The 26390-nt window shown below is 42.3% G+C and overlaps 2 protein-coding genes across 2 annotated transcripts; one reads left to right on the top strand and one right to left on the bottom strand.

Moving 5' to 3' along the window:
* Positions 1-936: 936 nt before the first annotated feature.
* gadd45gip1 (growth arrest and DNA-damage-inducible, gamma interacting protein 1) lies at positions 937-2997 on the top strand (the record flags this gene model as incomplete). Its single annotated transcript, XM_079232740.1, has 2 exons — positions 937-1337; positions 2476-2997. The coding sequence occupies 2 exons, from the start codon at positions 937-939 to the stop codon at positions 2771-2773; spliced, it is 699 nt and encodes a 232-aa protein (XP_079088866.1). The 3' UTR covers positions 2774-2997.
* Positions 2998-3100: 103 nt separating this feature from the next.
* Positions 3101-26043, bottom strand: LOC306750066 (tetratricopeptide repeat protein 39A; the record flags this gene model as incomplete). The annotated part of the gene is made up of 18 exons (XM_079233456.1): positions 3101-3800; positions 4170-4286; positions 4988-5102; positions 5210-5321; positions 5407-5527; positions 15799-15890; positions 16010-16171; positions 16526-16585; positions 22039-22106; positions 22212-22320; positions 22409-22474; positions 22544-22643; positions 23256-23320; positions 23652-23719; positions 24382-24440; positions 24746-24877; positions 25369-25476; positions 26009-26043. The coding sequence occupies 18 exons, from the start codon at positions 26041-26043 to the stop codon at positions 3692-3694; spliced, it is 1698 nt and encodes a 565-aa protein (XP_079089582.1). The 3' UTR covers positions 3101-3691.
* Between the last annotated feature and the right edge of the window lie 347 nt (positions 26044-26390).

Raw genomic sequence — 26390 nt, 5'->3', positions numbered from 1 at the left:
TTAACATTAACCAAAGAAAGTATTTATATTTTACCTTAAATCTAGGTTATTGTAATTCTGTGTGGAAGGAGGGCCTCGCAAAGTAAGATGTCATTGTACGGAGGAACTGTCTGTTACTGTGCATATGATAATACAAATATCTTAAATCTTGAATATTATCCCCATCTTGTGCTAAAGCATGCGGTCTCCTTTATTTATGTGTTCTCATTCCTTCAATCTGGAGCCACCGCTAACAGTAATGTACCGTCACTTTAATCTTTAGTCTCGCTCTAGATGGATTTGGCCTGTCAGCTGTCCTTGAGCGCTTATAAACAAAAGCAGCAAAGTCTTGGAATTGCTTGTTTTCTTTGAACAGTCCTAACACATTAAATGAGAATTGATATACATATGTTTTGTTGAATCATTTTCTGTCGATCAACGAGGCTAATTGACAACTTTTCTCCTTTTTTAAAATGATTATGTCATATGCAGATTTTTCTAATGTAATCTCTTTTATGGGTGCATGTACAAAGTACCATATATATATATATATACACACACACACATACTAGATGGGACAATATATAGAATTTTAATTTGTTTAACTTTATATATATATATATATATATATATATATATATATATATATATATATATATATATATAAACTAATAGTAAAACAAATTAAAATTCTAAATACTGTCCCATTGGTACAGAATACATTTGATTGCCTTCTTATCTTGGTGCCATTTTACCAGATTAATGTTGAAAATCCACTCAGAATATCCTGGTATGACACATGCCTTTTCTCTTCTTTTTTTGCTGGTTATATTCGATGCAACATTTTAAAGTAATATTTAAAGTAAATGTCAACCTGTACAAACACAGCAGAAAACGAACAGGCACTGCGGTAGTCACCTCCGCCTAACCGCTGGGTCCTCTAGTGGAGGAACAAAGATGGCGGCGTCCATGCTGTGCAGGAGGACGGCAATGTTATGCAGGACTTTAAAGGGGATTTCATGTTCAAAAACGGTCCTTTCCGCGGACTTTCGGAGCGGGCTCCTGCTGCAGACCGCGTCCTATAACCACAGACCTGTGAGGCTGAACCTCCGCGAGCCGTACATCCCCGACAAGGACAGCGAGAAGACGCCCGAGTGGCAGAAGACGGGCCGCTATGACAGCAAGCTGTACGGTCGGTACGGTTCCGCGTCGGGCGTCGACCCGGCCTCGCTGTGGCCCAGCCACGAGCAGCTGGACAAGATAATGGCGGAGGAAAACGAGTGGCATCGTCCGCTGGAGGTCATGCTGAAGAGCATCGAGGTCAAAGAGAGGGCGCTAACCGAGAAGCGGACGGCGAAGTAAGTGATGCTAACGGTCCTGTACGCTAACGCAGGTGCGCTAATTATCGGACAAGCCGCCAAAACCGATTAATTTACTTAATATTACGTATTAAAGTCACTTCTCGTTATGTGATGGTAAATATTAGGGAGACAATCCCGGGGATAAGAGAATGCAGCGGAAGTTAAGCCAGCAGCAAACACAGGTCGAGGATTACTTTTGTCCTACCACCATGAACGCATCACCACCTCATTCACAGGACGCCGAGAGCTTAATTTAAGATATTTTAGACACCTACTGCTAAACAATTGTTCTAAATATAATTTAGAGGCCGGTCCAGTTGAGGACATGTAATTTAATTGGTAAAATAAACGGTTAAAGGGGTACTCTCTTCCACAAGAGACATCAGAGATACCCTGACTCTTAAGAAAAGCTGTATTCTACTTTTCCCACAATGCAACTGGCTGTCTTTATATTTTATTATTGCACTCTTGTCACTTTGGGTCAAATTACTTGTTTCCACACACCAACAGTTCAAGACCCAGAGATGTTCACTTCATGGTCACATTAAACAAAGGAGGCAAAATCCTCCCAAATGAGAATCTGCAAACGGAGAAAATTAATTGCATTTAAAAAAAAAGGATTTAAGCAGTTATCCGAGTCGCAAACTCATTTCTTTGTCGATCGAGAGAAAATTAATTGACTAATTCCTGGCTCTGTATGTAACAGCTGTCCATGGGTTCAACTGTTTAAAGAAAGGTCTAAATGAGATTGTTTTTGACCGTTGGTGCACTTGAGACCTGATTAGTATTATTTGCCCTAATAACTATAATGTTCATATGGTGTGATTGTTGCAGGGATCTGTGACAAACACTAGTTTCCTTGCGATTAAGTAAATAGTGTTCAGTCCTAGTTGAAGTCAGTTTTTATTAATGTGTGTAAACGGGCATTTACAATCATGTGTTGTGATTATAATATGGACTGTGGGACTGGTTTTGAGTTACGAGAGATTCAACTGAAATCAGGCGATCAAAGTTATTCCAGTTCATCCTGCGAGGACCATGAACTGCATCAACATGTCCCAGCAGCCCACCTGATAGCTGTGGAGACGTAACGCGCCATATTAAACAATCCCCCTTCCCAAATCTCCCCCCATAGGGAGAAACTCATCGCAGCCAACATGGCCAAAATGCCCAAGATGGTGGCCGACTGGCGCCGGGAGAAGCGCGAAGCCAAGATCAAGCTGAAGGGAGAGACGGCCCGCCGCTCCAAGCTGCTGGCCGAGGCCCGGGAGCGCTTCGGCTACGCCGTGGACCCCCGCAGCCCCAAGTTCCTGGAGATGGTCGCCGAGCTGGAAAAGGACGAGAAGAAGAAGACGAAGCTCATGAAGCGCAGGCAGAAAGCGGAGCAGGCGCCGGGGCCCGCCGCTGCTGCCCCTCCTGCCGCCTCCTCGTAGTGTCGGGGCGAGCCCAATGAATAACTATTTAATGAAGACGGGCGGCGTGCTGCACTGAAGAGGATCAGGATGACGGCGGGGTCGTTTGACCTGATGGCGTCTGTAACGACCCGGATTCAAGAACTCATTTTCCTTCTGTAAAAAAAATACTTTAATTAAATGTTTATTTCTCAATACCTCTATGTATTTTGCTGTCACTGAAATAAATACATTTCTGTACAGACTGCATGTTTACATTTTATTTAAGGAAGATAAATAACAAGCGACAGAATGCTCGTACTTCTGGGATGAATTAAGACAAAAGTAATAATTTGTATGGAGAATTTATTGATGCAAAAATATTTCATATACATTGCATGCACTTTACAAAAACGGCTTGCACCAAGAAGGGATGAGCATTTCCATTGCAACCGTACAGAATGAGAAATTATTTTTTTATGAATTGGGTTTTGTAGTTGAAATACTATGAACCTAAAAAATGTTGTCGTTCCAAATCCGCGCAGCATGATGATGTCACTCCATTATGTAATCACAAGAGCTCTTTAATACAGTAAAATACAGCCATTCTTATACACTTGATTCCATCAGAACATTTCTTACATTAGATATTTATGGTGGCTTTCAATCAACTGATTACAAATTGAGTAGTGTTTAATTTCCAGTGTAAACCATAAAAACATTGTAAATAAAATAAAGTCTACTGTACATACACTCCCTCAACTCGTAACACTGTCACGCTCCAGTCTGGGATAAAACCGGTGATATCTTAGTAAAGACCCAAAAAGAAATACCTGAACAGTGATAAAATACCCAGCATGCACTTGTTGAATATGGTTATAGGTTAAAAACAAACTGGGTATCGAGCTGATCAGCCGGGAGATGACGTCCAGAGAGTGACGAGCCTTTCCAGCCGTCCCGCTACATGTGCGTGTCCTCCTCCTCCCCGGGGTCGGCCTTGAGTTTGGCCAGAGCGGCGTGGACCCTGAACTGCGTGCGGGACTCCATCGAGTATTCTTTGTAGTTTTGTCTACAGGTTCGAGACGGAGGCGGAAGGTTAGCAGGGCAACAGAAAAGAAAGCCCTCATCCAAAGGGTGGTGCTTTATGAAATATTACATAATTAAAGCAGCAATCTGCTGAATGAGTGGCCTTCTACCCAATGAGTTGGGGACCATCAGGAGCCGTGTTAGTACCTCCTGATGGCCTTTCAGGTGCAGAGTTAATAGGCAGAGGGCGACCTCTAGTGGTCTGGTACTGAAAGTACTTCCTGCACCAATGACAGCGCTGTGTTTCTGTCCTGACTTCATATTCTACGGCACCAGAGCGCAGAGTGACATTCCACGCGTCCGTCTCGCTGTTCGTACTTAATAATAATAATAATAATAATAATAATAGTACTTGGCCTTGTGCAGCAGCTTGATGGCCTCGTCCCTCCTGCCTTGGTCGATGTAGAGCAGGCCGAGCTCCACCAGGCAGTTGGGCACCAGGTAGTGGTCGAACCGGATCTTCTTTTCGCTGAGCAAACACGGGAAGAAGGTGAATGAACGGTGACGGTCACATTTTACACACAAGTTAAGTCAATACCTGGAACCCTTGTACGAGAGGTTTTCTTTACTTTCTTTTTTATGACTACTTGAAAGCTTCCTTAGTCTTTACAGGTGATTTCAACGAGTAGTGAGACAATTTCTTAAATGTCAGACATGAGGAAAAGCTTCAGTTAGAATTTTGATGCTAAGTGAACAATAAACTTAAAAGGGCAAGTCCATCTTTTTTTTTTTTGAGATTGCCATGTAATTCTGTAGTTTCCTAATGTATTCTGAACATCCCAATTCTGGTGTAAGTACGTACGTTTTCACGGCTGAAATATTTTTGTCACGTAACACGGGCCCGGCGGTTTGAGTACCGGGCCGTTTGGCATTGAGAGCTGAGGCATTTATATCCCGCTCTCTTCACAGCCACCCGACTCTTGACAAAAACATGGAGTCATTCTTCCCCCGCAGAACCCAACGTCAAAAAAACCCAAATAACCCTCTCAGTTATTTTCCTACACTACACACGATGCAGATGGAGTCGACCTTGAAAGCTTTTACGACTTTGCACTGAGCTTCATTTGAAGGTGAAGTGCTGCCTCCGGGTCGTCACCGGCACTCTGATGTTTTGTCTGTTCACAGAAGTTATGCCGGGTTCTTTGGCGTTGCATTCAGGGAACAACTCACCTGGACAACACTTTGCTGAAGCTCTGCTCGGCCGCCTGCAGGAGACCCTGGTTCTTCAGACACAGGCCCTTCAGCAGGTGGATCACACAGCGGTCGTCCACCGAATACTCGTTGTCTGAGAGGAGGAAGCGGAGCGGCCGTCACATGCTATGCTGTTACATTTCGGGCGAGCGGCGGTTTGTTTTTTCGGCGCATTGCTTCTGGCAACACCAGGTGGATTACCGGGAGACTCCAGCAGGGTGCGCTCCGCCTCCACCAAGGTCTGCATCATGCCTTCCGTCAGCTCGGGCCGCTTGCTGATCATACTGAAGCCGTTCCACATGTACATCATCTCCTGTAACCAAACGGAGAAGAGCTGTTGGACGGCCGCTGGCAGCGAAACACGAAGCGCATTGTGAGCGTTTGAGCCGAGCGTTTACCAACACCGGCACCGGCAGCCGCATCGGGCAGCGGGCCTTGTAGCGCCGGGCTTTGCGGATCGCGAACTTCTCGGTCGGGGGAGACTTCCCTGCTATCTTCTGCTTGAAGGTGGACACCTGTCTGAAGACACAGGGGAGAATGGAGAGAGGTTTGAGAAGAAGGAATTATTTAATTTTTCACACAGGGGCTGTTGACAGTTTGTGGCACTTAAACAGACACACATACTTTATTGTTTGTCTGTGAGAATGGATAAAGACACATGCAGTTGTGACTTTTCCTTTATGATGACTATGCTGCACCATTAGCCTACAAATAAGTTACACCTTTCATATTCTCCAGTAAATATAACTCTTTATCCTTCAGAAAACAAATGAAAAAAAACAAGTTTAGTTCAAGCATTTTTTGGCCTATTTCAAAATGTCTGCATGCAGGTAAATTATTCACTTTTTACTAAAGCAAAACACTGATGGTTTTACTTTGAGTGAGTGTCACTCCATCCTATCCAACAGGGGACCAGTGTGACTCCAGGCGAAGAGGGGACGTTTCTATTTTAGAGCGCAAAGCAAGACTTTATACATAAATTTACAAGTAAAATGTCTGCATCTTGTTACGCTGGTTCTGAATGAGGCCGTGTGTGTGTGTGTGTGTGTGTGTGTGTGTGTGTGTGTGTGTGTGTATTTAAGGACAGATTTAAGGGCAGGTTGTACGGCTGTTAGGGAAGGAAATGATCATATTGATTATCATATTCAAAGCCAGATGTGTATGGGCTGAATGTAAGGCATCAATTGCTAATTCCCTCTGGTAAAGTATTAATAAATGTTCTTAAAAAGCTACTTTCCAAAACTGAGGTTTTTGCTGTCTGATTACACAGGAGAGGACTCCAGTTGTAACGGGTCACGTAAGCAACTAAAGTTAATTTTCACTTAGTACTGATCATAATTAGTAAGTATACACTGGTCTGTACACCCCATGAATATGGAATCGTCATTGGTCAGCCTCTCTTGGAGCCAGCAAAGAGCTTCATGTATTGAGATAACACAACGACCAATGTTCCCACTTGCACTGTAAAGAATGACTGAAGTCTAAAATAGTGATGCATTTCCCTCAGTGATGTAATTTAACGTCAGTATAATCTTTATATCGACTATTACAATTTCATCTTTATGTGACACATATTGCAGGCATCAGAAAGAAAATGTGGTAACTACATTAAATATACAAAATGTAAACAAGTGAGATATTTCCACGTGCCGCTCACTCAGGCGTTCTCAGCACAAGTGTGAAGTGTAGCTGTGACCTCCAGCATCTCCCCTCATGTATGTGAACAATGAATCCGACCAGGAGACGTCAGACGTGACGCTGAAAGCTTTCTGTGGGACGGGCGGTTAGCGACCGACCCTCAGCCGAGGTGAATCTGGCTCTGCAGATGGTAATCACAGCTTTCTGCACGTGGACGTCTTCACAAAGTGCTCATCTGGCTGCTTTAACATGCGTAGCTGAACACAATGACCCTGTCCCCTGTTGGACGCTATGGAGGGACACTCAGCCGCTGCATGTTTACATTAGGACACAGACACCGGATTATTGTCAAGAAGTTGTTCAAGGGGAATTTCTGAGATAATTTTTCCCTTTTGCAAAGATCGTGTTTCCTGCTATGTGTCTGCAGAGAGAAATCAATATCGTGCACATGATAATTACAGTTTTCTGAACTTTCTTCTCACCTGCTGTGGCCAAAATGATCATATTAAATGACTTTAGAAGTACGGTGTGCATCAGATTTAGTGACAGACGTGCATTGGACATACATGAGCAGCAGTGAGTCGCTAAAATGAGATTCTTTGGCTTGGACCAGCTGAGACATTGCCATGCCTCTGACGCTGTATTGTCTCACTAGTGATGAATAATATTAGGCTGTTATTATTTCTGATGACCACAACTCCTCTCTGGTTTGGAGTGAGCTAATGATCCGCCTGCAGTGATCTCTCCAGGCCGCTGCATCCTTCAGATGTAGATGTAGTTCTCTACTCTTTCCTCTACACGTTCAGATCCCAAAGGGTTTGTGACGCGTTACCTGTACTTATGCTCTGTTGCATGTGAGACCTCAGACTGCTGTACTACATTCTTTGAAGAGGTTTCTCTGCAAGATTACTATTGTATCTGATGTATTAGGTCTACTAGTGTTGAGCATATTCCTTATGAGTATAAACAGTCAGTGAGTTCCCAGACCAAAGAGACGATGGTAGTCTGCCCTTTTTCTCCCGTGAATGCTAGCTACTAGGAGCTACTAGCTAACCATTTGGTGACTGTAATAACGGAGATAGCTGCAGGAATGTCTAACGCTACAACTAGCTTATTACTCTGTATTGTCTTTTCCTATCTGAAGTGTTTGAGACGCAAAGGAAGTGACTGAAACGCAAAGGAAACCAGCGAGGGTTAAAGTGTTTGGTCTGTATTCCAAGTCTACTAGGGACTAAGTGCTATTTTTCTTTCTACCTTTGAGGTAAGTGGACCTTTTTGACTTGTAAAACTTAAACTCTTCAATGGAGACCTGCTATGGTCCTGAGCCCAGTAGTTTCTATTGGTGGTCGTTCCACTAACGAGCCGGGGGGCGGAGTCGACACAGCTGCAGATAATCATCTCAACTCTTGTGTAAAACCAGGCACAGCGAATACTGTAGTATGAAGTCCACTAACTAAATTTAATCACTACACAAAAATGAATAGTCATCCTACTTTAGTGATTAGTTAACTCCACAATGTGCAGGTCATTTAATGTCCGTATAATCTGTAAACGGCTCGCAAAGTCACCGTTTCTACACCAACTATTACAAATTGATCTGAGTTTACATACTTATCTTGAGCACAAACATGCTGGTTTCTCTAAACCAGACTTCTCAATAGACGTGTTTTGATGTGACATACCTTGTTTAATGAATATTCCCTGAGTAGCTTGTCGTGTAATGTCTCTGGTGAAACTATCACTTCTCTAATAAAACATCAGAAGTTAGCTACTCTGAAGCCCAATATGGACACCATCAGGACCCCATCCCACTCTGTAGACACTTGAGGACTATTCACATCTTTCTTGGCACAGATTCACACCCCTCCCCCGCTCCAAGTCACTCTTTTCGCCGAGACCGCATATCCCCCATTCAACCGTAAACGTTTGGGTCAGTGAAGCACATGTGTGCTGGTACCTCTACCTAAAAAGCAGTGTAACTATGTAATAAAGTCACATTGCGTACAGTATGACTTTATTACAGAGACCATGTACAAGGTCATTGTATGAAACATACACAGAGGTGAACTCATTATAAACTCCCTTTGGATGGTTGCGCCAATTCAGATTGCTGGTAGAACTATTTAGTAAAAATACTGATCGTTTCATAAACTTTCAGTCACACAAGTTGTCATGCTTTTCATCCAATTGTATAAATGAGCATTTAAAAAAAACTTGTCACAGGTCAAGACAGTACATCATGTAAAATATATTCTTAGATAATTCACAGAGAAATAAGAACCAGAATAATCTTTTAAAAGGCTGAAATTAACTGCACATGTGTTTCAATAGCACTCAGTCAATGAAATAAGGAAAGAGTATCACATTTACATGAGTATGCCATTAGCAATGACCGTCTCATTCTGAGGACCAATCAGTGTGCAGATAGCGGGTCACATGTGGGTACTTTGGGATCCTCTCAGAAGGTTCACAGGACTCTCTGCTCTCTGCACCGGTGACTGAGCCACGAGACTGTTCTACTTTATTCTCACTCGAGAGGTAAGTTCCTTATTGTATGTTCTCTACAGTTCAGTTTGTTGGTCACACTGCTTTGTGCCGATGTGAGGGTCAAAGGTCAGAGGAAGTCGTGTGTGTAGATTGTAAAGCTCTCTGAGGCAAATTAGTCAATTGTGATTTTGGGCTATACATCAAGAATGTAATTTAATATCAAAACCTAAGTGATGATGCTTTTCATCACTTAATTTGTATTTTGAATCAATTTATTCGAAAGTTAGTCAAGAAAGTGTATCATGTGTAATATATTCTTAAATGTTTCACAGAAAAATGAGACTGAGAAGAGTTTTCCCTGAGAAAGAAGCGTTGCACTTCATTGCTTCTGGGAAAGATAAAGACATGTTTGAGAAAAGATTCATCAGTGAGGAGAAAGGTAAGATAAGATTATCTGTTCAAAACGTACTTAGGTACAACATGTCATTAAAGTTGCCAGTGAATGGTAAAGCAGGAAATGGTGCATCATTACAGTGTCTGCATTGTATTTTATGTATAACTGTTACATGTTGACATGAAGGTGCTGCCCAGGAATAGTTTAAAGGAATAGTTTGACCCTGTGGTAAATGCATCTATTAGCTTTCTTGTCAGGAGTTAGATATGAAAACCAATGCCCCTCTTATTTGTAGACGATAAACAAAACCATCAGGCTGATGAAGTAAATTAAAACAAAGAAAAACATGGCGGCTCTGGTGTTTCCCCATGCTTTCACTCTTTATTTCATCTCATAACGCTCAGCTAGAACGTTTTAGAGGATGAATACTCTGTATCATTGTGTACACAGTTATGTGTAATTACATAGATGTAGATACAGTAATTGTTTTCAAAGCGAGCCTTTTCTTAATCCACACCTTAAAGTAACAATGCACCAGTGTTATAATTGCTGAGGTATTAGTGTTGGTTGTTCATGGCATGTTGTTACAGTTGCAGCTGAATATAATATAATTCACTATTCCCTTTCATCCTATATTAACCAGGATATGGGGTATTTGCCACCAAAACCATGGAGCAGGGAGACTTCCTGCTGGAGTTTGCTGGCCGACACGTCAGCGGCGCTGCAGGAGCGTCTCTGTTCAGAGAGCGCTCTGAGGCCGAGGCCGCGCTCCTGTATTTCTACTCCTTTCTGGGACAGACTTTCTGGTGAGCACAATTGCATGAATGTTCTAACTATACATCAACTTTGTTTAATCATGTTTTTAAACTGTAATAAAAATAATTTCCCTCTGCAGCGTTGATAGCAGTAAGACCAGAGCGAGACTTGGACGATTCATCAATGATGATCACATCAAGCCAAACAGCAAAATGAAAATAGTAAGTAATGCAGTGAAGTTACCCTGTCATTCATTCATTCATATATATATATATATATATATATATACACACAAATAAATAAATAAGATGTATTATTTAAATTTTAGTAGCCTTATTTGTCATTGTCCTCCTAATATACTCTTAAAAATAATATTTATATATTTATTTCTAAATATTTTTGTTATTATTTTATATATATATATATATATATATATATATATATATTTTAATTTTAGAAGCCTTATTTGTCATTGTCCTTCTAATATACTCTTAAAAATAATATTTATATATTTATTTCTAAATATTTTTGTTATTATTTTATATATACGTGTGTATATATATATATATATATATATATATATTTTAATTTTAGAAGCCTTATTTGTCATTGTCCTTCTAATATGCTCCTAAACATAATATTATTTGACAATAACACATATGTGACCAACAGATACTGGACCAACAGAAAAGCCATCTGTGTGCATTTGCAATCACGCAAATAAACGCAGGGGAAGAAATCGTCTACGACTACGGGGTCTGCCAACATGTATGTATTTATTTATATATTTTCACATTTTGTTACATGCCATTAAGGGATTTAATCACTCAACGAAGTGGTGAGGACTTCTTTCACCCTGATCAAACTTGTAGAAATGCTTTGCTCACTGGCATAACTTCCTGTGAAGCATATGGTTGAGACCTTAAATGTAAAGTGACCCTTATATGGTGCAGCATAAACAATAGATTTGGAGGATGATTGATGAAACATTGTAAATGATTCAAACTTGCATGATTAATCTCACACTGTAAATCTAATGTCTTTTAGGAAACCATTGCTTTTCTCTGTGATGAGCACACCGAAAAGAAGGTAAAGACATATGGAGGTTTATTTTTCTTCACTTGTATTCACTGAAGACATGTTTTCTCTACACGGTATTATGTTTTATGCTGTTTTGGCGTCATCTAAATTGAGGCTTTGTGCTCTTTTGAAGGACTCACGATGGAAGACTGCCTTTGAAAGCCTCGACTCCGACCCTGGCATGGAAGTGGATGACCTCGTCGTCAACACAACGATGAAGATCGCAGATGGACGCAACTGTGCAGAGATCTTCACTGGACTCTTCCACAACTCCCCGGTGGCAGTGAAACGAGTTCCCAAACACGTTTGCAAAAAGGAATTGGACATGGCTCGTTTCCTGTGTTCAGAACATTTACAAGCAGAACATCTCTTCCAACCCGTTGCCGTGTTGGAAGACGCGTTCTTCGCCCGCTTCGTCTCCCCGCTCTGCGAGTACAGTCTGAAGGAGCTGATTGAAAACAAGGACTTTCCGGAGAGGAAAAGTCTGACCGAGCGGCGGAGACTGGGAATATGCCAGCAGTTACTACTGGGACTCCAGGAACTCCACAAACATGGGATTCTGCACAGAAACCTGAAGCCTGAAAATATTCTGTTCGGTAAAATATTTTCACCCGGTGATAAAAATGTTTATGCATACATTTTGATAATACTAGTCGTTTTAAATGGTATATTATCAACAACCTTTTTACTCGTCTACAGATATCAACAGTAAACTGTTCATCGCAGACTTTGGAGTCAGCAAAAAAGTGGATCTTGGCCAAATATCTTGGTCCAGTTTTGAGGAAGCTGGATTCTTAGAATACAAGAAAGAATCAGATATCCAAGTAAGTACAGCTTTAACATGATTTAAATGACCGCTGTGATTTTCACTGTTAGTGGACATTGTTTTAAATCGATGCATTGCATTTTAGGTAGCAGGGTGCTTGTTGCATTACATCCTGACTGATGGGCAGCACCCCTATCAAGCGATGACGCCCTACTCCCAGGATCAAGTTGGGCTTTATCTAAATGTCAGAACAGGAAACTTCACTCTTCAATGTGAAGAAAGATGGACGAGCCAGAAAAACATCATTACCAGAATGCTGAGTAGATCATTTGAAGACTGTCCTTCCCTTGAGGAATGCCTTCAGGCCGTCACAGGTACGTTTCAGGACTGACTCTCTATGAATGTTATTATATGTTAATATGAGTATTCGTGGAAATGAACCCGTCTTTTACTTCATTCACAGGTTTGACAAGTGATCCTGAAGACACTGGAACCAACAACAACTTTGCCAATGAGAATAGAAATGAAGTAAGTGCTTAATTGTGTTGAAGTAGAGTTGGGTTATAAAAATGTTTATTTACTATGGAGGCAACGTTTCATACGAAGGCAAATCTATTTAATATCTCTGGTTGTATAAAACCATCCTGGAAATTAGCTGAATTGCTTTATGGCTAAATGGGATCAACAGGATGTGTGTATCTTCATTTGTGAATCATTTTCTAGATTAGCCAATTGTATTATATATGAACAGTGGCTACGAAATTAGTCTACACACTTAATGTGTGGAGTCATGCAATGTTTTTTTCATTTGTTATTGTTACAGGACCGTACACCGACAGCAAAGAGCTGTCCCGAAACCCGAGAGGAGACGGATATCTCAGAGAGTGCTTTCAGTGATCATCCAGAGATAACTAGCAGTGACCTGATGGAGTCGTCTTCTTCCTCTGAAGAGGAATCGTCTGTGTGTGGAACGGTAATTAGCGGTTTAATTACGTAACCAGAGTTGGTCAAAAATGCATATGGTAACGGGTATGAATTTATTCTATTTTTAATAAGTTACATTTCTTTATTTCAGACCACTGAGCAAGAGGTTTTCCTTTCCTTGGAAGCGTCAGATGAAGAACAACAAGAGGAAGAAGTAGCAGAAGAGGAAGTGACCCAAGGAAAACGACCTTCAAACATCCCAAAGGCGATGGATCAACAACATATCAACGTGAAAATGTCCTCAAACACGGCACAGCAGCGGATCTATGACAAGAGGAACTACTGCCTTTACTGCAAGAAGCCGTACGCAAAGATCACCAGACATCTCAAGCAGAAACATTCGGATAAAGCTGAAGTGGCGAAGGCACTCGCGTGCCAACGAGACAAGCAAACTCTTCTATTGGGCAAAGTTAGAAACATGGGGAACTATCAGCACAACTGTTCGGTCCTGTCCTCTGGAAAAGGACAAATCATACCGAAACGGCAAGCGACTTATCAAACGGCAGCGACAGACTACCTGCCTTGCAAGTTCTGCCTTGCCATGTACGTCAGAACCGACCTCTGGAGACATCACAAGCGCTGCAAACTACAAGTGAAGGAGGACGGACCGGTGAAAAGAAGAGTTCAGTCACAATGTTCCCTGATGTTGCCCACGGACACCGCAATTTCCGACGGACTGAAGAAAGTTCTTGAAGACATGACGTATGACGCCGTGGCTCAAGTGGTGAAGTCGGACACGCTGATCATTTCATTGGGAGAGAGAATGTTCCTCAAAGGCGAAGCGGCTGGACGACATCAGGCAGACATCCGGAATGAGATGAGGGAACTCGCCAGACTTGTTCTGGTGGCAAGAAAATCTGACGAAGACGTCGTCTTTTTGAAGGACTTGATCAACCCAGGAAAGTTCAACGCAGTACTCGAGGCTGTAAGAAGCATGACTTGGTTCGATAGCTTAACGAACCGATTCTCAGTTCCCTCAACAGCCCTTAAACTGCGGCATTCCCTTGTGAAGGTTTCATATATTTTGCAAGGAGAAGCTCTGCGTCAAGGGGACACCGCCGCAAAGGAAAGAGCAGACAACTTCCTCAGGTTGATTGAACTGGAATGGACGACCCATGTGGCAAAGAAAAGTGTTGCAGCTGAAGAGGAGACCAACAACTCTGATTCAGATGATGTCCGATCAGAGCAGACTGCTACCAGAAGGCCGGGAGGTAGGTTGTCACTGCATGTACTATATCACTCACTTTCAACTAGTCAATCAGATTTATTATACATTTTATTAAAAATGTATACCGTAAAAGTCAGGTTACAAGCCGCTACTACCTTCAGTCAGTGTCCCTGATAGCTTCCAGCTAGCGCTCCAGCTAGCTCCTCAACAACCACCGAAGGCCCCGGCTAGACTCGTCCAGTAGCAGCAGCGGGGAGCTAGCTAGCGCTGCTGCTAGCTAGCTAGCTACAGCGGGGACACTGACCGGAGGTAGGAGCGCCTTTGAACCCGACTTTTACGGTACATTTTTCTGGTCATGATAAGTTAACTTTAAACTATTTATTGCTATCCATATGAATTAAAGGAACTCAAAGGATAGACTATAGACTGTAGCAGCTATAGGAAAAGCTGCTACCTCAAAGAAAATTAGGGAAATAAATAAATAATCAGCACAGTCCATTAAAAGTCAAAAGGGTGCTTTATTCCTTTGACTCTAAAAATATAATGTCTATATGAAACATTTTGACATCTTCATTCCTCAATTTTTCTTAATTTTTTGGTCTTTTCTAGGGAAGCCAAGGCGGCCCTGGTCCCAGACTGAGAGAGAAATCATCAAAGAGCATTTCAAGGACTTCCTAAAGGAAATGAAGATTCCAGGAAAAGTGGACTGTACAAGATGCTTGAATGAAAACGCGACTCTCAAGGACAATGGAAGAGACTGGAAAGTGATAAAATACTTTGTGCACAACAATATCATGACTATCAAGAGGAATTTGTGCTGAGTGTATGACCAGAAACTGAGCGCTCGCATTATGGAGCATCAATGTTATGTGTCTGAATACTGGGAGCATCAGCGGAAGGGTCTAAAAATGTGGTAATTCATCGATGCAAATAAAAAAAAAAAGGAAAACTAAAAGTTTAAGTGTCGTTTATTACTATTTATTTATTTTGTGTAGGCAAAGAGGGGACTAAAATCTATACAGGTTAAGTGGGGACCAACTTCTCGGTTTAAAAATGTTCCAATAGAGTGGTATTCATAGATTTGTGTAATATATATATATATATATATATATACACACACGATATCAGACCTAGGTAGAAAATGCACGGCCCACCACTGATTATATATATTTGTTCAAAAACATAACAAATCTTGTTTAAAGAATAATATAGAATTATTGAGCTAATTTCTTTTCATACATGGCGTTTTAATGTCCCTCCATGCCATCCAAGAGGGAACTTGGGTCACTATTTAGCAGCCAACAGTGACTTCTGTCATTCCATACAAGTGTCGACCTTTTCACTGGAACGCCAACAAGCAAACCTCATTCCCATGGCTTCCAGTGCATTTTCGTTAATCCTCCAAGTACACAAAGTACACAGACAGGTACAAGCCTCACTTTGTTTAAAGTGCAAGTATCTCATCAGCCTCAGGACAGTGTCGTACCGGGATAAGTCATGTAACTGTGTGTGTTTACCTGAAGAGCTCGACCTCGTCCTCCCCAAAAGGCCTGGACTCGTCTTCCCGCAGCATGCTGAGGTAAGCAGCTTTCATGTAAACGTACATGGCCTGGCAGGGAGAAAGCACAAAGTCGGGAGTCGCTCATTTTTCCTTCTCAAGATGATTTTCAACACACGGGTTTATATATCGAGAGATCGCCCCGACCGGATTCCCCCGGGTCCCGTTACCTTGGACCAGCGGCTCTCCTGGCTCAGCAGGTCTGCGTAGAAGTACGCCATCTTCCACGCCCGCTTGTAGGTGAAGCACCACATCAGCTCCCAGTAGCACATGTGGTGGAACTGCTTCCACGCCTGCTGGGCCTTGCAGCCGTCCTCAAAGAGGGCCACCGCCTGGCAGCACATTAAAGGGATACCGCACGACCCTTCGGATATCAGATCACTCACCCGGCATTACCTCGAATGGTTCAAAACTTAGAAAAGGCATGTAGTATTTATTATCATCAACAAAAGGTACCAGAAGGGTTGCCATATAAAAAAAATGGAAAAAATACTTTTCTCCATTTTTTAATTCTTCATTCACCGTGGAGGCATGAGAGGAAAAAATACTCTACTTTAATTCAAGGTGACATGCGGTGAGTAATTTATATACAAAATGGTCATTTTAGGGGTGAAGCACAGGGATACGTAACAATGTGACAGACACACAAAATGTTGCTTCCCATTAAGAACATTTATGAAACACACCTCATCAATGTTCCCCTTGATCTCTTCAGTCCTGCCTTCAAAGAAGAGGAATATTGCTCCCTGGACAGAAGAAACAGGAAACACAGATATATAGATGGATACTTATCAGCCTCCAGTGTTACAGTATTACACGTCACTCATCTGTCTCTTATATAACCACCTATCTGCAGGCAGACCTGTTGTATTGCAATTACTCTTGGGAACCAAGACATTTCCATTCTGGTTTTGTACACATTGTGTCAGAGCAGTGAGTTTGTTTTCTGGGATGGGCATAGTGTGGGTAAAAGGTGGAGTGTTAACAGGGACTGTGAATGTATGAGAATGTGAGTCAGGTGGAACGGTAGGAGCGATAGCGTTTAAAACCAAGACTCTACGGCGCTCGGGACTCAGAAGCGACTGCGTGCGAGGAAGGTGGAGTGAGCGTCGGACAAATGTAATCAGGGCGGGACGATGACTGGACGATGGAAAGAAAAGAGAAACCGCGTGAGTGGAACGCGGGATCTGTAAGAAAGAGCTCAATGAAGGTGTGAAAATAGAACAATTACACAAACGAGGTGGCGCCCAGAGAAAAGAGAACACAAGTGTGATTGAGGAACTGGCAGGAGATGCAATACAAACATTGGCGTACAACATACAATTATTGGCAATTTACATAAATGATGTGCTCACTCTAACCACTCAAGCTAATTGCTGAGATGTAGGAAAAACAAATGACGGAGAAAGAAAACAATGTTGTTCATCCTGATGATCTGAACTACTTTCCATCACTGCAAAGGAAATGTGTAAGCAAGCATTAAAAATGGCAAGTATGGCGGGTCAAAGTTGGACCAGGAAGTAGCCGAGTCTGACCGGGCAATCAATGCATTATTATTAAATTATGTAGAAATGATGGCCCAAAATACAAAAATGAGGTAAAAAGAAAACGGAATCTACATATAATGGAGTACTTAAGTGATGTATAGTAAAGAGACGCATTGAAATCCAAATGGTCAAAATAGATGCAGCAGACCCCGTCATATCCTGACTTTTACTCCCTAGTATGGGTGAAGTCCGAAAACACTGGTTCCTGCATTTCCCATAATGCAACTCATATTTTCTGTTTTACCCATGACCAGTAATCTAATCTTGAAGTGTAATATCATCGCAGTTCCCTTTAAAAGCCTGGTCAAACCAGCAAAATGTTTGGTTACGATACGCATCTTAACATTTATGAGGTTTATTTCCGATAAAGTTATTTTTTAACCAGATTTCCTCGACTACAAAAACACCAGACGGACAGTCGATACGCCGTAGCCTCCGCTGCAGTTTACTTGTTGCTGCTGCAAATTGTCCACAAAATGTTTCACTATTGGAACAAGAAGTGTGGTGCATGTTCATGTGTAGTCAACCCTCAAAAACCTGACGCGTTTGGATAGTACATTATTGTATATTATAAAACACATTTTATGGTTTTCTTTAAACACAAGCCGTGTTTTCTCATAAATTGCGAATGCTTTGCATACCCATACTAAATCCAGATTATCTCCTCAACCACAAGGGCTATTTGAATAATTTCAAAAGCTATAATATACAGAAAACACTTGTGAGACCAGTTGAGAGGTTCATATAGAAGTATGTGTGTTTATACTGGTTTATTGGAAAGAAAAACAAAAAAAGAAAGAATTCCGAAAACAAAAACTTCCAAGATGCATTTCCTCTTTTAATTATGAATATGATCGTTTTTTTTTACTTTGAGTTTGACTTTGATTAAGTGAAGTTAAATATTTGTAGTAATTCATTTAGTGCACATTTCGTGAACCGTAGTTTTAGATCCGCTGAAAGCTAAAATGCCCTAACTTTCTTCCTGGACCTTGGACGCATCTGGTTCCACAACAGAAGGGCTCTGCTCAAGCAGATGCAGCAAAACACACCAAGCCTGGCTGAGGCTTTGTCTGACAAGGGATGGAGGTATTGACGGATTTTGTAGGTCGTAAGCTTTCCAGAAAGGTTTGCCATTCATGTGTGGCATCAAGCTAGGGCTATGAAAATTGATATTTCCATAACTTGGGGGCTCTCTCAAGTCATTTTTGAGTCATATTTATGGTTGAATTGTGTTTTAAACAAGTAAAATGGACTTATATGGTCTTGTAAGGCCAGACTGATGTTTTTTTTTGCTATGTCACATCAGTGGCTTTGCTATCGATTGATGAGAGTACGAGGACTTGGAGAGTGAGGAAGAGCTCCTGATGAAGAATTCAGATCCCGTTTTGCGGGCTGCTGGGGCTCATTTAAGGCGCGGTTTTCAGGAGACCATTTTTAAATATGTAGAATGGGCATTATTATTAAATGTTTATCCTCGACATCAATCAATATAAACATATCGTGAGAATATTTTGGGCCACCTCCTCCAGCCCTACGATACAATACAATCTACTTTAATGTCCGTCTACACGTAACATATCGTCTTATATAGCTGCCTCAAAAGAACGGACAAACATAAACAAAGCAACATGGACTGAAGCGCATCATAACCACTAGATTGCACATATTACGCAACCAGTAATAAGAACAAGCAGCATATTACAGAAGCCCTCTCACCATGTCATGCATCTATTGCACAACCTCATAAAACATGATTTACATGTTTTATTTAGTGAGGTAGGATGAGTCTTAAAACCAGGGGAGTTTACAAGGGGATACTGTATACCGTTTGCCAGACAACAGAGTAAATAGAGTAACCCAATGATTCTAGAAGCTAGGCGATGAGCTGGAGTAGCTTTGGGATCTAACCGCTAACGAAACAGCTAGCTGTGAACAAGCTAGCATAGTCAATTTCCTCTGTACTGGGCGGTTTGCTCCCGTTTGGGGTTTTGATGATTACACATATTTCCGTTTAATAAATGTATTAACAGATGACAAGTTGTTACAGTTTATTCAAAATGACATCAACAGAGTTGCCAACTTTTCAAAAAACCTTGGAGTGAGATTTTGTCGGGGGTGACCAAAATCTTGCCGCGCACGCAGCCACACACGTTGGTGGCTCAAATATCAGGAAATTGGAATTATTTTGGCGTTGTACCCATGTTGTACCCATGTTGTACCCATGTTGTACCCTGCATTCTGGTGGTTTGTGGGGCCCAAAGTCGTTGATAGGGGCGGCCTACTGGAGATGGACAACATTGGTTACATTCTGTGAAGCAAAGACATAGCTGATGGTCCACCCCAAGGACATTTTGGTTTAAGTTGATGTTATTTCATGCATTCTAGTGGATTTTTGGGTGGTATGCTAAAGATGTAGCCTGGTACCAGCCGAACTTAGCCCCGCCCACAACATTTGAGGTCTGGAAGTTCGGTCTGTCACTGCTCCGTTGGGAAGAAATTATCCAAAATCGAAAATTGTTCGGACCAATCAAATTGTCAGGGCGGGCTTTATACGATGGACAGATGACAGTAACGTAATCAACCACGTCACCAAAGAGCGCTTTGGAACCACATGTCATTAACATACCTTAGTCCAGGGGTGGGCAATTAATTTTCCCAAGGGGCCACATGAGAAATGTGGACCGTTGTGGAGGGCCGAACCAATAGTCTGAACGTCATTCAATTAACTCAATATGAATGTTATTACTTTATTAAATAAACTGTAAATTATATGGTTTTGAGCTGCTACTGGTAAGAATACATGTTACAATAAGGCTATGAAAATAAGTTAAAAAAAAATGTAAACCGTACCTTAAATATGTATGTTAAAGACCAGCAATTTATTAACTTTAAACAAAAGCAATAAGTACTTTTGATGATTTCCAGTTCAGTTCAGTTGTTCTTACTCAGTGAGAAAAGTCCAGTCTGTGTTGTCTTGAACAAGAGCATGAAGTCTGGTTGAATGAGGTGGAGATGAAGGACAGCTGACAGGTATCAGAGAGAGGATCTGATCTGTTGAACTTCATCACTAGAATGTTTGTTCTCATGTAGGTAGATCCAAAGAGAACCAACATCTTCTGGCATCTTTCCTCATGTGAGGAAAGTTCTCCTCTTTGAGAGAAGAATAAAAATCCAGAAGTGATATTTCGGGATCCCCCAGAATGAGCTGGAAAGTGTTGCGGGTGAGAGGGAAGCCTGGGTCGGCCTGCTGAACCTGCTGCCACCGCGACCCGACCCCGGATAAGCGGCTGATAATGGATGGATGGATGGAAGTGATACTGACTTAAAGTGCTCTGCCATAGTGTATCAGACCGCAGGTCAGATCTGCGGCGGCTTTCCGTGATTAATTTTCAATCTGGAGGCGGAGACTGCAGCGCGAGGCTCCTTGGGAGGCGCGCGCACACATACATAAATCGCCTTCAAAGTAAAAGCAGTGCCGTTTGTATTGCATTCATGGCGTGCACCTTATTTATTTATTTTTCATTTTCGATTGACCTCACGCGGGCCACACTGGGAGAGCCGCGGGCCGTAAGATGCCCAGGTGTGCCTTAGTCTCTGCTCCTCCTGAGTTTCTCCCGCGGTTGTGTCTGTTTGAAAATCTTCGGGACTCTTTGGGGTAAATAGGACGTCTATGCAGCGAATAGGTTTACAGATGCGCTCCTTAGCGCCATCTATCGTCGGGAGTTTGAAAAGGAACGAACGCGCCTCGGCCCAAAATCAGAATTTTTTTTGCCGTGAGAAATTGGTTGTGTGTGTGAGTGCGTGTGAAAACATGCAAAAGCGTGTGTCACACGGCGAAACCGTGAGAGTTGGTAGCTCTGCATCAATATACCATCTACAAAGTTCTCAGAACGCAGAGGAAGGTTAAATTAAACGTGCACACAGCTAGGACGCTGCGGTAGCTTCCTCCAGTCTCTGACTCTCCATTGTTAAAGATGGAAACACCCAAAACATATATGTGTGTGTGTGTATCCCAATGTGCTTTGTTCCATCCACTAGACGTTCACAACACTTCCAAACCATAGACTGTCTATGAGAAGGGATGTAGTCGCCGTCCCATCACTCAATGGTTTGTAGTTTGTGGTTTTGAAGCCTTGTGTTTGGCTTTTTGAATTTCGGCCGTCGCCATCTTTCTTTTTTGCAAACAGTGAACATATTTGAACGGCAGAGGAGTGACGTAGAGACGCCTTGTGACCTGTCAATCACAAGGTGGCGATCTCTAAATGATCATAATTTACTAAATCAACATCATGCTGTACTGAGGAAGACTTGAAACTACAGATTGAGACATAAACTCATGTTTACAATGTTTACTGAGGAAATAAATCAAGAGAGAAGTAGAGTCATTTTCTCATAGACTTCTATACAATCTGACTTCTTTTTGCAACTGGAGGAGTCGCCCCCTGCTGGTCAGTAGAGAGATACAAGTTTTAAAGGCACTTCTGCATTGGCTTCATTCGTTCAAACCATTGGCGTAGCTTGGAATGAGTCATCTTTGTCGTAGCCTTAGATAGCACACATAAGGATTAACACGTCAGAAAGTCCCTAGTTTTTTTTGCCTTCGAAAGAAAGCCATTTATGAATAGTTAATAATAATCCCCATTGACACTCACCCGTGGGTAGCGCAGACGGAAAGGTTTCAGCAGCCTCTCCGCTTCAGTCACCTCTCCCTCGCCTGTGCCTGAGAGGACAGACCAGAGACGCCACATGTTACATCGTGCAGCTTATCGCACAGATCTGAACGATCCAAATCTGAGATTTTTGGGCGACGGGTTCCCGGGCCTACCCAGTATGAACGTGAGAAAGGTGTAGTAGCAGAGCAGCAGCAGAGCGCACAGCATGGAGCGCAGATTCATCCCCGTCGCACCGGCGTGCAGCAGAGACAGACCGTATTCCTAAAAAACACGACGGGACCACACCCATGAGTGTGATGGAGAGGGAAGGAGTGAAAACGCATAAACGGACGAAATGAGAATGTCGCACCTTGTCTCCGGAGAATCCCGCGAACTCCAAGACTTTGAGTATCCTCGGAGGAAAGAGAGAGAGTGTCTGTGAATGAAGAAGACACACGGTTACTCACAACACACAGTGAACCGAGGGCGCTTAAAAAACACGTACCAGGTTAAACGCCCCTATTCCAAATGATATCCCTCCCTCCAGGTGCACGTGGCTGGGTCCTTCCAGACAGCTGTGAGACTTGATGAAGGAATGCAGCTCTCTGGATGAAGAAAACAATGTGTCAATTGTTTAAAACTTGCTCTTTCACAAGGTTAAGAGTCTTGTCCCTTCTATTGCTCAAGCTCCAAAAACACCTTTATCCTTCATAAGGCAACTCAAGAGCATCCTTTTCTTTTCTATAACCTCCCTTCCCGATACGCTGTACGATTTTGGGCCATGATCGTATAGTTGTTTACATTATGTAGCTAAGAATAAAAAAATAAAAATGCTCCCAGTGTGTTAATGTTAAATGTGACGCACCTCCCGCCAGGACAAATTCCTTGCATGTGAAAACCTACATGGCAATAAATGGTTCTGATTCTGATACTATTTGGTGGGAAAAAATGTACTACAATGTTTTTTAATTTACTTTAAAAGAAAGAAAAGCATAAATTTGCATGAAAAAAAAACAACAAAAAAAACATGAATACAAAACTAAACTAAACAGAAAAACAATGACAAAACTATGATATAATGATGGTCACTCTTTAATAAGTTTCCTACAAAACTATGAAAGGTCTATTGTTGGTGTCCCTTAAATACTAACCATAAGACATACTTTTGGAACAATTCTTATTGTACATTAACATTCACTAATTACCGCTTCACTTACTTGTAAATTAGGTAACTGTTTCGTACTTTGATCCCCCCTTTGATGAAACTCACCATGTTCTCGTCCTGCAAAAAATAAACCCATAAATAAATAAGAGGGCGAATTAATTTGAGATGAGATGCTTGTATTAGATTTCACTCTATAAAATGGAAATGATAAAGTGGAATTTGCATGCCACATATTCACATAATTATTTAGAATTATACAGTCTTGAAAACCTGGATCATGTGGGGACTTGTAGTGTGCTGTAGGAGATACTTACACACTAATATATATATATATATATATATATATATATATATATATATATATATATATATATATATATATATATATATATATATATATATATACATATTTCATAGGAGGTGTAAATAGTGGCTGAGCCTTCCCCACCTGTAAGAAGGTGAGAGCAGATCTTTGGAGTTGGCACTCTGCGTAACACACTTCAGCATGAAGCTGCACTGCAAAAACACACACACAGACATACACACACAGACACACATTTAGTAATAAATAACATACAATTGCAGACATTCATGTTCCAGGATGAATTGTAATTATTTGGTGATCCTCCGTCCTCTTATTTAGTGACATGATCAATTTGTCTCGTGACCAAATATTTGCAAAAAGCTCACGACATTGCCATCAGCCTCAGCGGCCTTTTCGAGTCCGCCACGGATTGTCGTTGTGATAACGTTTGCCATATAATTGTGTTGTCCAGCTCAGAGATGCCGAGACACAACACAACCATAAATGCTAAAGGTTTGTTGTCAGTCGCAGCCCTGTAGCATGCTAATGTAGCATGCTAGCATTTTGTGTTCTTTAAAAGCACCACTGCACCTGGGTTCAGCTTCACAGAGCTGTTTTCTCCATGGGTGTTGAATGTCTGTGGAAAATTGCAAGTCGACAAAAAAAAAAAAGCACTGTTGATGCGGAGAAGTTGCTAACCCCGAGCTAATTAGCATGGGCCTTTCTTTTCTCTTTCGATACCGCGAGTTACACAGATTAGCAATCAAACCCAATTGAAAACTAAATGGATATGACAACTGTACGTTATCGCCATTGAAATATGGAAAACAAATCTAATTAAAAGTACACAGAGAATATACTGTGGACTTTTTACCTTCAGTGAGCGAACCCCCGGCCGACTTGTTAGACAAACCCGGGGACTTCCGTCGGAACCTGAAACCCCAAACAATACTTCTGCATCAAAAAATTAATAATAATTATTCTGTTGCTAATTCCCAACAACCACATATTTGCAAAGAGCAATCATTCGCTAATTAAAACATGTATCCAGCACTGCTATCTTAGCAGCCGCTAGGCTACAATGGCTCCTCTCATGCAAACGCATTCAAATCGGGCCATGGAAATGAACTGTGTTAACTTTGCCTGTTGGGCTCACGGATTGAGGGGGAATAAAAAAAGTTAGCGGCGCTTTTAGAGCACAACATGATACACAGCGAGGGTCACGTGACCATACTGACCTCTGGCAGACCTCCTGGGCCTTCTTCATGGTGTTTCCCGCGTTGCTGATGTCCTCCGGCTGGAAAGTCATCATGGCCTGCATTTCCAGCACCGTGGCGTAGATAAGAGCGTGGTACATGCTCTCGTTGACTCTACATAGGGGGGATGTGGAGTAGCAGTAATCAATACAACGTCACACTGTAAGCAAACAAGAGGCGAGAGGCCGGCCTTCATGCATTTAAAAAAAGATAAGAGTGAAATATATGTGCTTCTCTTTACGCTTCCTATCTCCTCCCTGCTGCCGTTCCCAGGCAAGTCTTGTGCACACTGTTTATCTTTTTGCTCCGCTTGCCATTCTGTTGGCTCTCGGATCCGTTAGGCCTTTGGGTGTCAGCTTCAGCAAACACCTCGTATCCTGGAAAACCCAAGGGCCCTCACAGGGGCCACCCTCACGCTGCGGGAGCGTCGGGTAATACGGCCGACATCAACGCACCGCCGTGAATGTGGTGCAGGAACCTGAAGGCAACGCGGTTCAATCCCCCCACCCAGAGGAGCCAAAGCGTGACTCGTGGGTACACTGTGTTACCGTGGGTACACTGTGTTACCGTGGGTACACTGTGTTACCGTGGGTACACTGTGTTACCTTGGCCGTAGCTTCTCCAGGCTCTCGTTGAAGTGGTTGTTGAGGAAGAGGTCCAGGGCCTCCATGCACTCGTCCAGGCATTCTTTCAGAGTCATCGAGGATGAGGAGCTGCAGCACACAACACACAACATGGGCGACGTAGCCGTGTGTGTGTGTGTGTGTGTGTGTGTGTGTGTGTGTGTGTGTGTGTGTGTCTAAAACCCAATAAAAGTTGAAGTCTTTCCACAAAACACACAATGCAATAAGGATCAACATCCTATTCCCGGCCGACTGAAAACACTTAATTTGGACCAGAATATGTAATATTATATTGATTTAGAATATGCAGGTCCTGCATATTCTAAATCAATATAATATTACATATTTGTGTTTTCAGTCGGCCGTGTTTTGTTTACCACCTCAGACCCCGCTGCTGTCTGGAGCTGGAACTATTTTCGTCAGAAGGAGACAAGGAAGGAGACGAGGAAACGACGACTAAAAAAAAGCATTTCCTGGTAAATGTTCTATTATAGCAACTTCTCTCCTGCACAGGTTTATTGTTTTTTCCTCATTCACAGAATCCCAAACTTTCGGCAAAGAAACTATTTAAGATATGAAATCTTTTAGAGAAAGACAAACTTTTGTTGTTGCGCGTACTCACTTTTCTGCAGCATTTGCGTCTTTCCCATTTGACATGTTCTCTCTCTCTCTCTTGCTCTCTCTCTCTCTCCCCGGGCGGGTCGCGCGCGCGTCCCGACACCTGTTAGCAGCTCAGCAGGTGCTCGCAGCACTACCACCATGCATTCACCGCGTCAGAACACCTGGGGGGACCGAGCTTTCAGGGGTTTAGTCCGCGCGGAAGTTGGCGTCGCCTAATTACTGTCAAGTGCTCCTTAGGTGATGGCACGCGCTAGTCTGTGAGGATCCTGCGCGAGCGGAGCGCACCGTCGATGCGCATCCGACTCCTCCCCTGTGACGTCGCTGCCACGCACACATTAAAACGCATACCCTGTTTGAAGTGGTCGCCTCCCTCGACGGGTTCA

This window comes from Taurulus bubalis (assembly GCF_910589615.1).
Source record: "Taurulus bubalis genome assembly, chromosome: 17".
NCBI lineage: Eukaryota > Metazoa > Chordata > Actinopteri > Perciformes > Cottidae > Taurulus > Taurulus bubalis.
The sequence above is the reverse complement of the archived record's forward strand: the minus strand, read 5'-3'. Positions and strand labels throughout refer to the sequence as shown.